Genomic DNA, 10,067 nt, shown 5'->3' with positions numbered 1-10,067 from the left:
ACGGCCCTGGGCACCCCTCAGGGACCAGGCTGGGGCTGGCTGTGCAGCGTTGGGCACATGGTGCCTCCTCCTGCCTCTGGGACCCCAGCAGCTACCGGGCCCTGCACAGATTCCTCCCTTCAGTGTCTCAGGAGCCCCCCTCCGCCCCGGACAGCGGGAAGAGTTGGTGCTATGGTACAGCAGGCCAGGGTGGGGCACGCAGGGTGCAGGCGGGCCGGGCCCTTCACGGCTGGGGCCACGGCTCCATGCAAGGCCCTGAAGTACACGCGTTGGTGGCCCAGGGGACAGTGAGGGGGAGGGCTGCGGGGCGGCCGGTGCAGAGTGGCCCCCGGCCCTGCGCACCAGGCGCCTACTTCATGCCACTGCGCAGCACCTGGTTGGCTGCGATGAGCATGACGCTGATGATGAAGGCGATGGCAAAGGCGCAGATGAGGCTCTTCCGCACGCACGTCTGGCGGATCTGCTGGTTGGAGCAGGCTGCGGCCGCCGCCACCGAGGAGCAGCAGAGAGACAGAAGGGACAGCCGAGCGAGGGACTCAGGGGCCGCCTGCACTCCCGCACGGGGCGCGTGGAGACGCGGGGTCTGGGGCAGACGAGCCCCCCAGCGTGGCGTTCCTCCCCTGCCCCGCCCGTGGGGTCCCGGGGGGGCCACTCACTCTCCACGTCCACGGGGCACTCCTCCGCCGTGCCCAGGTGGCTCTCCTCCTCCGTCATGATGATGTTCTCGATGTCCTTCATGGACAGGTGCTCACAGAAGGTGTCATAGAGCAGCCGCTTCAGCTCGTCCACGGTCAGCTTCTGCATGTCACACTTGGGGGCGGGACACGGTGCTCTGGCCGCAGCCACCACAGCCACCACCACCAACTGCCCCACCCAGCCCCTGCGGCCACACAAACCGGTGACAAGCCTCTAGGTCCCGGAGGGCTGGGAACCACTCACCCCTCTCCTTGAGTCCTCGACCAACAGTGGCCTCCCCAGGGGAGCCCTTGGCCCAGCGGACAGAAGCCTGGAGGCGTCACTGCCCCCACTTTGCAGCACGGGCCCGACCCTTCCATGGCCCCAGTACAGCCCTCCAGTCAGCCAGGGTGTACCTTCCAGAAGACAGTGTCAAAGTCAGTGCCGTGGAACTTCTCTGGGATCCCCGAGGTGGAAAGCTTGGGTCCCAGGAGGGTCACAAACTCCTCAAAGTCCACTTGGCCGTCACCTGGAGCAGGCAGAGTTCCAGTCAGCTGGGAGGCTGCACCTGGGCATTGCAGGCCAGTGCGGGACCCAGGAAGTCCCCTCCTCGGAGCCTCACATGCCAGGCTCTGGGCTGACGCTGAAGCCCCCAAATGTGCGGAGGCCCCACCTGACAGGTGTGTGTGTGTGGGGGGGTGCAGCAGGCGGGCCCTGAGTGGCCTTGCCCGTGGGAGACACGTTTCACCCCGAACCCTGCTCCCCGGAGCGGGTGTAGGGCCAAACATCCTCCCCACCACACACAGGAAACGAAGCTCAGGATGGGGGACCACTGGCCCAGGTGGGCACGTGCTATCCGTGTGGAGAGGGGACGTGGGAGGGGCCAGAGTAGACTGGGAGGAGAGGACTGGGCCTTCCTGGTGCTTACGAGTTTTTCCTTCACTGAAAGCCAGATGGCATATCCAACTAATGATTCTTTTTTCTTTTTGGTGATGGGAACTGGAATATTTCGTATTAATATATTGTTGCTTAGTCGCTCAGTCGTGTCCCACTCTTTGCAATCCCATGGACTGTAGCCCACCAGGCTCCTCTGTCCATGGGATTTCCCAGGCAAGAATACCAGAGTGGGTTACTATTCCCTTCTCTAGGGGATCTTCCCAACCCAGGGATCGAACCCCCATCTCCTGCCTTGTGGGCAGATTCTTTACCACTGAGCCACCAGGGAGGCCCATTTAGTAGAGACATTCTTACTTTTCTGTACTTTAAAATTTTCTTGGGGACTTCCCAGTGGTTAGGACTCCTTGCTTCCACTGCAGGGGGGACGGATTAAACCCCCGATTGGGGAACTAAGATCCCACAAGCTACAGCACAGCCAAAAAGAGAAAAATTCTTGGAATTCAGAGGTACAGAGTCTCCAACTTCTTGGGTGTAGCTGGGGCTGTCACACTCTGTCTGGCTTTTCCAGCTGAGAAGTGGGGCCAGACCCGGCTGCAAACTGCCATGAGCTTGGGGCCGACCAGGAGTGGTGAGAGTGATGGGACCCCTGTGAGCTCAGTCCTGGGGGCTCAGGGTCCAGACTCAGCTCCCCAGCCCCCTGCAGGTGAGGGGTGAGGGAACAGGCAGGGCGCAGCTCACCGTCCATGTCCAGCCTCTGGATGATGACCTCCAGCTCCACCTCGTTGGGCATGTAGCCCAGGGAGCGCATGGCCGTGCCCAGCTCCTGCTTGGAGATGAAGCCGTTGCCATCACGGTCGAAGACTTTGAAAGCCTCTCGGATCTCTGGGGGAGGGGCAGGGCCAGTCAGGACCTCACCCCTGTCCCCGACAGCCCCCTCCCCAGGACCCCAGACCCCACCACCTGAGCGCAGGACGGAGGCTGTGCCCCCCACCCCCGACCGTCGCCACCCTCTGGGACCCCGCAGGTCTGGTCAGAGACAGTCAGCGGGTGGCCCAAGAGTCCACTACAGCGCTGCCTCCCGGGAGCTCGGGGCAGGCCAAGCTAGCAGCAGTGGAGCCGGGGCGGCGGCGGTGACGAAACCGCCCCGGGGTCTCGGGCTCCCAGAGCCTCTCCAGGCGTGCTCACAACGACCCCGTGTGGCCGGCACCACGGAGCCGGCTGTGCAGGGGAGGACTCCGGCGGGGAGCCGGTCCTCCGTGAGCTGCTGGAGGCTTCCCGCCCACCCCCGCTCCTCCCACCCTCCCCCCATTCCTTCCACCCTCCCCCCATTCCCCATCACACTTCCTCCCCAGGCTCAGCTCGTTAACACCGGCCAGCACTCGTTAATGGCGGCCGCGAGAGGCAGCCGCAGCTCCGGGCTAACAGCTGGGTGCAGACTGTCTCCTGGAGCCCAAGATTTGGGGAAAGACAGGATGGATGGAGGCGCCTCCGCAGGCCTAGGCCAGGCTGAGGTGTGGGGGTCACTCCCCCCCCCCCCCCGCCCCGACCACCACATGGTATGGAGAGGGAGACAGCCCTGAGGAACCTGGGTGACTCAGGGGTGGAGAGCAAGGCACAGGGCTGGGAGCCTGAGAACAAGAAACTCAATGGGTGACCTTGGACCAGCCTCAGTCTTACCCACAGTAAAATGGGCAGTCGCGATGTGACATTTTACCAAAGATATCCAGGAACAGTGGAGGGTTGAAGGGTTCTAAACTCTCCCGGTTCACCTTTCCACCTCTGTCTCTGGGCTTGCTGTCCCTTCATTGTTACTCAGCCCCAGAAGGGTCCTACAGAGCACCTCCCATTGTGGGGAGGGTCTCTCAGTTCCCTCTCACCCCCTCGGCTCAGGTTCCCAGGGGCTCCTTGTTCAGTTTGCAGGCGGAGGGGAGCTCACGCGTGCAGGTGTATTTGGAAGGACAGGCGTACTGCACACCTGGTAAGTGAGGTCTAGGAGGCTAGGGGGTCTGTGAGCCCCTGAGACTGACCATGGGATCCTGCACCTTGGGGTCAGCCCCTGATTCTGCTGGACCCACTAGAGCCCAGAGAGGGTAGCCATGTGTCCCAAGCCACACAGCAAGGCGGCTGTGGCCGAAGCCCCAAACTTCATCAGGTTCATCCTACCTGGCATCTGCCTGAAGGTTCCAGTTGCCACGCAGGCCAGGACAGTGCCCACAGGCCTCACCTGAGCTGCCTAGGCCCCCAGACCCTCTGACTCTGGACTGCCAGCCCCCTCCCCAATCCTAGGTAGGGCCTGAGAAACCAGTCTCCTAACCAGTGGCTGCTTGGCCAGAGGAGCAGCTTGGAAGGGAGAGCTGAGCCAGGCCAGGGGCTCCTGTAAACCCTGGACCGGGGGAACTCCAGGCCAACGCCCACCTAGAGTTTCCCTGGGCCATTGAGAAGGTCACGAGCCCCCCACCCCCAGAGGAGTGTTAGCAGAGGACCAGCAGTTCCAGAGGTGCTGCGGGGGTTCCAGTCCCCTGGGCGTCCTGGGTGAGAGAGGAAGACACTGGCATTGCAGCCAGGCATTGTGTGCCTGACCCTACACACACACACACACACACACACACAGGTTTTTCGCTGGCTCTGTTGGCCTCCTGACCACACACACACACACATTTGGGTTTTTCGCTGGCTCTGTTGGCCTCCTGACCACACACACACACATTTGGGTTTTTCGCTGGCTCTGTTGGCCTCCTGACCCAGCCCCAGGCTCTGCCCACCTTACGTGTCCTGAACTCCAGCTCCAGGGGCCCTTTCAATCCAGGTGGGTACCAGGGCTGCTCCCCCTGCAGGCCTCTGAACATGAGGCTCCTTTTGCCTGCAACGCTCTTTCGCTCTCCGTGGCGAACTTGGATACATCCCTGGTTCCCAGCAAGGATGGACGGCATCACCTCCCTTCCTGCCCACCCCCGCCCCCGCCCCAGCTGACTCTGGCCCTCCTCTGGCTCCCACAGACCCCTTCCCCCGAGGATTCCTTCCTGACCGCGCTGGATTGTGGACTATGAGATGCCATGAGAGCAGGGACGGGTGGGTCTTGTTCACTGCTGTGTCCCGTGACTGGAACGGTGCAGGCATCCAAACCGAGCCATTTGCTAATAAATGGTTAAATGAGTGACTGATTCAGGGACCCACTCCTACATCTGGGGCATACAGAGGAGCTGAACAGAAAGAAGTTCATGGTCCACGTGGTGTGGGGCCACCTCTCAGAACCCATTTACTCTTAGTTTACAAATGATCCTAGTAAGGGCGAGTGTTACCAGAGGCAGGGGGCGGCTGGGGTGCTGCTCATCCTCTCGTGCAGCCCCTAAGGAAACCCTCACCCCAGGGGCCACCCCAGAAGAGGGGGATCACCCCCAGACTAGGCATCCTCAGACGCCCAGATCAGGGGCTGGTTTGTGGGAAGTGGGAACCCAAGGAAGGCACCCCATCTTTCTGGGCCCTCAGCTGGGAGATCTCAGGGTGGGATGGCCAAACCGCAGCCTCATAGCACAGTGGTGCTGCAGTGGGTGCTGGCTCGCTTCCTTGCAATGAGCTGGGGCCCAGGCTGTCTCTCCCACCCCGACAGGGGCTAGGTGTGCCCCCCAAGAGCCCAGGGCTGCTTGTGTCGGAGCCCCTGACCTCCTTCTAAAAGTCCTGAGAAAATACACACACAGGGGAAGTGGAGGGCAGGTGAATTCTGGGGTACATAGGCAGGCGACAGTCCCAGAGGCACCCCTTTCTCAGGCAGGACGAACCTCCCAAAACCACTGGATCAGTCCAAACACTGCCACCTCCCCTTCCACATGTCCCCTTAGCCACTCCTCCGTGGCACGCCCGGCTCACACTCAGTCTTGCTCTGTGTGCTTGGCCTTGCTCAGAGCCACGACCTGGCCCCTGCTGATTCTCCAAGGCCAACTTCAGGGATCACCTTCTCAGCCAGAGAATCAGCACCAAGTCACGCAGACTTGGGTCAGATCCCAGCTCTCCTCCATCCTGGCCAGGTGCCCTCGGGTGGGTGTTTGCTCACCTGTACAGTGGGGCTACAGAAATGAACAGATAGAAAATCAAGCAGGCAAGAGCTCGGCCGGGCCGGGCCTGGCTCAGAGCAGGATGCTATAAATCAGAACAGCCCAGGTGTTCGGCGGAGCAGGAAGGAGAAGGGAGGTCTCAGGGAGCTTCGGACACCAGGCCAGCCTTCCTGTTTGCTGGTACTAGGACCTGGAGGCCCAGGGCTTGGAGTCTGGCCTTGCTACTCAGCAGCCAAGAGACCTAGACACAGCACCTTCCTCTCTCAACCTCCACAGACTCATCTGTGAGCTGAGAGTGTGACTCTTGCCCAATCCCAGAGACCTGGAATCTGCTGGGGGCTCCCGGAGCAGGGTGGGCATCACGGCTTGCCTGTTGCTGCTGCTGCCATCGACACAGCCCAGCTGGGCATGTTTCCCCGAAAGCCTCACTCTGTTCCTGCCCTGGAGGCCGGGGGAAGCCTGCCGCGCTCCATCTTGGCATGGGGACGCCTGGCCCGGGCAAGGGCTGGCAGGGCCTCTGAGTTTCCAGGCCGACACGGGTCCCTTCCTGCTGCCTCCAGCCTCTGCCCTCAATCCCTCCCCTGGCCCGGGGAGCTGCGTCAGGGCCTGAGTCCCCAACCAGCCCCACGGGAGCCAGAGTCCAGAGAAGGGGTGAGTGGGCTGGAGGTCACTTTCGGGGGCAGAGTGTGTCCTCTGCAGTGACGACTCCTCTCCGCGGCATTGGCCCTGCGCCTCAGCACTTTGGCCTCCCTGAGTTTCTGGCCTGCACAGAGGTGGTTGCTGGGCTTGCGGGAAAGAGGGGCAGGAAAGGGGACCCCTCTGTACCCAGAATGCCCTGTTTGGCCACGCAGTGCAGACTCCACTGTCTGAGCAGGTCATGTGCCAAGCCCAGACCCCTGCCCTGGTGGCTGTCTGCCTGTCTGTCCTCGTGTCCATCTGTCTGCTTCCTCCTCTGAGGGAGGGCTGGGTGAGGGCCTACCGTTCCCCAGCTCCCACCCTCAGCTGTTCAAGTCCGTCAATGCCACTGGGGTCAGCCACAGGCCCGGCAGCTGTGGGGCTGTGCAGCGTGCATCTCAGGGAGGATCTGGGGGGTTCTGTCCTCTGCTCGAGGAGGGCCAGGGACCCAGGCCAGCTCTGCCCGGCCACGTCTACCCATCCAGGGGTCCCCAAGTGCCTCCGCAGACCTTCAAGGCCCTTTCCACCCACCCCTTCCCCAAGCCTGCCTTTCTGGCCCAGTCCCCCGCATACCGCGTGTTCCTTCCTCGTGGGCCTTCCCCGACTCCCTCTCCCACTCCTTACCCTCCCCACTGCTGCCTGGTCTCCGAGCCCCCACTGAGCCCTGTGCCAGGCCCTGTACTGAGCCTCCATCACGTCCTCTGTCACTTGTGGCCCTGGGGAGGGGCAAGTCCGACCCCTTTTTACAGATGGAGAAACCGAGGCAAAAAGCAAGTGATTGCCCGAGGTCACTCCATAAATCAAGGAGCAGAGATTCGAACCCCCCCCCCCCCTTGCTTGACTAGGAAGCCCTCCACCTTAAGCCAGCACTCTCCACCTCCCTCCCTCGTCCTAACCGCCCCCTGGATCTCTGCAAGCAGGCATGTACTGTCTGCAGCATCTCAGCCCAAGCTGCTGGGCTCGCTGTCCTCGGCACATGTGGCTCACCCACCGATGGGCGTTCCCCAGCCGAGGGCCTGGGTGGGACAGGAGCACTGACGGGTCACTGGGGAGGTGGACGGGGCAGAGGGGGACTCTGTGCCATGGATGGTCACCCTTCCCACCCAGCCCTTGGCATCCAAGGACCACTGGGGCCTGCAGAGACCTGGTCTCGGAGGAGGAGGGCTTCCAGAGTGCCTGCAGCCAAGAAGGGGGAAAATCACAGAGGACTTCCTGTCCTCATCCTTGGCTGCCCACAGGCTGTCCCAGACGGGCGGGGACCGCCAAGCATTTACAGGCATCATCTGCCTCCCCCCGCCAGGGAGAGCCCTGCCCTTCAGATGTCCCCTGTGCCAGGGCCCCCTGCTCCACAGGGCCCGGGAGAAGGGGACGGGCGAGAAGCAGGCAGCGCGTTTGGTGTGGCTGGTGACTAACACTCCTGGGCTCCTGCCAGCATGTCCGCCATGCAGTCCAAGGGGAGCCTGCGGGCTCCTTGCCCCTGCACTGCCCGCCCTGTGCCCTGCTCACCCCTGCATCCCAGTCTCCTCCCACCGCTCCTTCCTTGGGGTCTGTCCTCCAGGGCTGGGAGATCAGGGGAAGATGGACCAGTGAGGCCCCAGCAAGGCTGCCAGGGGCATGGTGGGATGCTGGGAGCAAGAGGAATGAGATGAAAGCTGCCTGGGGTGCAGGGGGGACAAAGTGTACCCCTGCCCGATTGGCCAGGAGGAAGGGATGGATGAGGGCCTGTGAAGGGGTTGCTGTAAGAGGTTTGGGGTGCCCGGGACAGGAGCAGGGACAGCCGATGCCCCACTCCCGCCCTCTTGCCTCTCACTGGACCCCCTCGTTTTCCTAGGCCCTGGATGAGACTCTGGTTCCTGGGCTTTGGCCCAGACAGAGCACGGACTTGGGCTTTGGAGTTCAAGGCCAGAGACCCAGTAGCGGTACCCATCCATCTGTCCTGCCCGCGTCAGACACCAGACCCCATTTCTACGGCTCTCCCAACCTCTGGTGGCTTTCGGGGGGACGTGGTGAGAAGCAGGTGGCTCACGGTGGTGCAGTGCGGGCTTGGGGGTGGGGGCGCCTTCTCCCCTTAATCTTCCCCCCGATCCCCTCTGACTCCCTCAATATCTGCCCCCTCCAGGGCTTGGGGGTGCGGCTGGACCTCTCTCCGTGGCTTGTGCTCCCACGGTCACCCCTGACTGCACTGGTGTCTCAGCTGTACCCCACAAAGGCGCTGTTGAGCCCCAGATCTCAGAGACCCTTGGCCCTAAGGTACCTGAAGAGAGGCCCAGCCTCTGGGTGATCGCAGGCCCTCCCCTAACAGCAGATAAGCAGATCCCATGGGGCCGAGACCCCCATCAGCCCAGAGCCCCTCACTCCACTGCAAAGGGCCCTCAGGAGGTCTAGGGGGAGGGGAAACCTGAGCCTCTGCCTCCGGTCCTGTAGGGAAAGAGCTGCAGGCCCCAGGGGTCTCACTGCTGCCCAGAATCCTCAGTCCGAGGACCCCAGGCTCTTCGATCTGCTCTGATCCTGCCCAGCCCATTGCCCAAGGTCCCCATTCACGTCCAGAGGTGGAGGGACTCGGGAAACAGATCAAGTCGCGTCCCCCTCTGCCCTTCCCTATCAGGCTTGGTTATCGCGACCAAGCCGCCCAGTCTGGCCACTTGTTGTCGCCACCACCTCCCTAGCCGCCTTCCCGGCGCTCGGGGCCGGGGGTCCCCGCAGGGCTGTGGGGAAAGGGCTACGGGCCCTGCAACAGGGGCTGGGGGCAGCCCGGCAGCCGGCGGGAGCAGGGCAGGCGCCCGCTCCCCTTCTCTGGCTGCCCGAGCAGATTGGATTTTAAAAGCGACACGAGCGGAATGTCAATGCGAGTGCAGAGCCGCGGGCGGGCGCCGCCGAGGGGATCAGGATGCGGGTGCTCCGGGGGCCGGCGCTGGCGGGGGTGCACAGCTCAGACCCCCAACCCAACCCGCCGCGTTGCCGCACCGTCACCGCGGACTGCGCGGCCCCGTGACCCCGCTGCGGGGCCCCGCAAGTTTCCGCAGCGCGGGGGACCACGCGGCTGAGGCTGGGCCGGCCCTCCGCCTTCGCGACCCCCCACCGCGGCGCCCAGGGGTGCGACCGGGTCGGGCCTCCCGCCGCAGCTGTTCGCTGGAGCGCCCACCTGGCAGGCGGCACCCGCAGACAGCCCCCCAGCCCCCGCGCCCTTAAGACCGCGTTTCACCTGGGCGCACAGGTAGGAGGCCGGCGGGGGTCCCGGCGGGGCACTCACCTTCCAGCTCGTCCTCCGGGATGTCCACAGGGCGCTGCTCCGACAGCAGGTTGGGGACGGTGTAGATGCCCCGGTACATCAACGCCGCCGTCACCGGGTGGAACGGCATCTTGAAGGCTCCGCGCCAGCCCGCCCGCCGCAAACTTTGAGGTCGGGGCTCATGGGCCGGCGGCGGCCCCGGGGGCGGCTGGAGCGGGCGCGGCGCGCGGCTGCGGAGGGCGGCGAGGCGGGGGGCGCCCCTCCGGGGGCCTAGCGCCCCCGCGCCCCGGGCCGCCGGTCCATGCTGCCCCCTCCCTCGTCGGGCTCCCGGCCGGGGCCCCGCAGGGGCCGCGGGGGCGGCGCCGCTCGGGCCTCTCCGCTCGGGCCGCTGCGCGCTGCGCCCGCCGCTCCCGCTCCTCGGTGCCCCGCGCGCTCCGCGCTGCGCGCTGCTGGCCGCCCGCTCGTCCGCTCGCCGGCGCGGCCGCCCGGCCCGCCGCTCCGGCTCTCGCCGCCTTCCCTGCTCGCTCGCTCGCTCGCTCCGT

The 10,067-nt window shown here is 64.3% G+C and overlaps 1 protein-coding gene across 1 annotated transcript; it reads right to left on the bottom strand.

The window, feature by feature from the left end:
- Positions 1–349: 349 nt before the first annotated feature.
- On the bottom strand, positions 350–9,655 carry CABP7 (calcium binding protein 7). Its single transcript, XM_068990259.1, has 5 exons — positions 9,547–9,655; positions 2,311–2,454; positions 1,092–1,204; positions 657–810; positions 350–477 (listed from the first exon to the last, which is right to left on the bottom strand). Exons 1-5 carry the CDS (start codon positions 9,653–9,655, stop codon positions 350–352), a joined length of 648 nt encoding a protein of 215 aa, XP_068846360.1.
- Positions 9,656–10,067: the final 412 nt, after the last annotated feature.

The sequence above is a fragment of the Capricornis sumatraensis genome, chromosome 17, assembly GCF_032405125.1.
Source record: "Capricornis sumatraensis isolate serow.1 chromosome 17, serow.2, whole genome shotgun sequence".
Classification (NCBI taxonomy): Eukaryota; Metazoa; Chordata; class Mammalia; order Artiodactyla; family Bovidae; genus Capricornis; species Capricornis sumatraensis.
This window is presented reverse-complemented; position numbering and strand designations above follow the sequence as displayed.

Coding starts and splice junctions, on each gene's coding strand:
- CABP7 (XM_068990259.1), bottom strand. CDS start 9,655: ATGCCGTTCCACCCGGTGACGGCGGCGTTGATGTACCGGGGCATCTAC. Junction 2,455..9,546: donor CCCGGAGGACGAGCTGGAAG/GTGAGTGCCCCG, acceptor CCCCTCCCCCAG/AGATCCGAGAGGCTTTCAAA. Junction 811..1,091: donor TTGACACTGTCTTCTGGAAG/GTACACCCTGGC, acceptor CCCGCCCCCAAG/TGTGACATGCAGAAGCTGAC.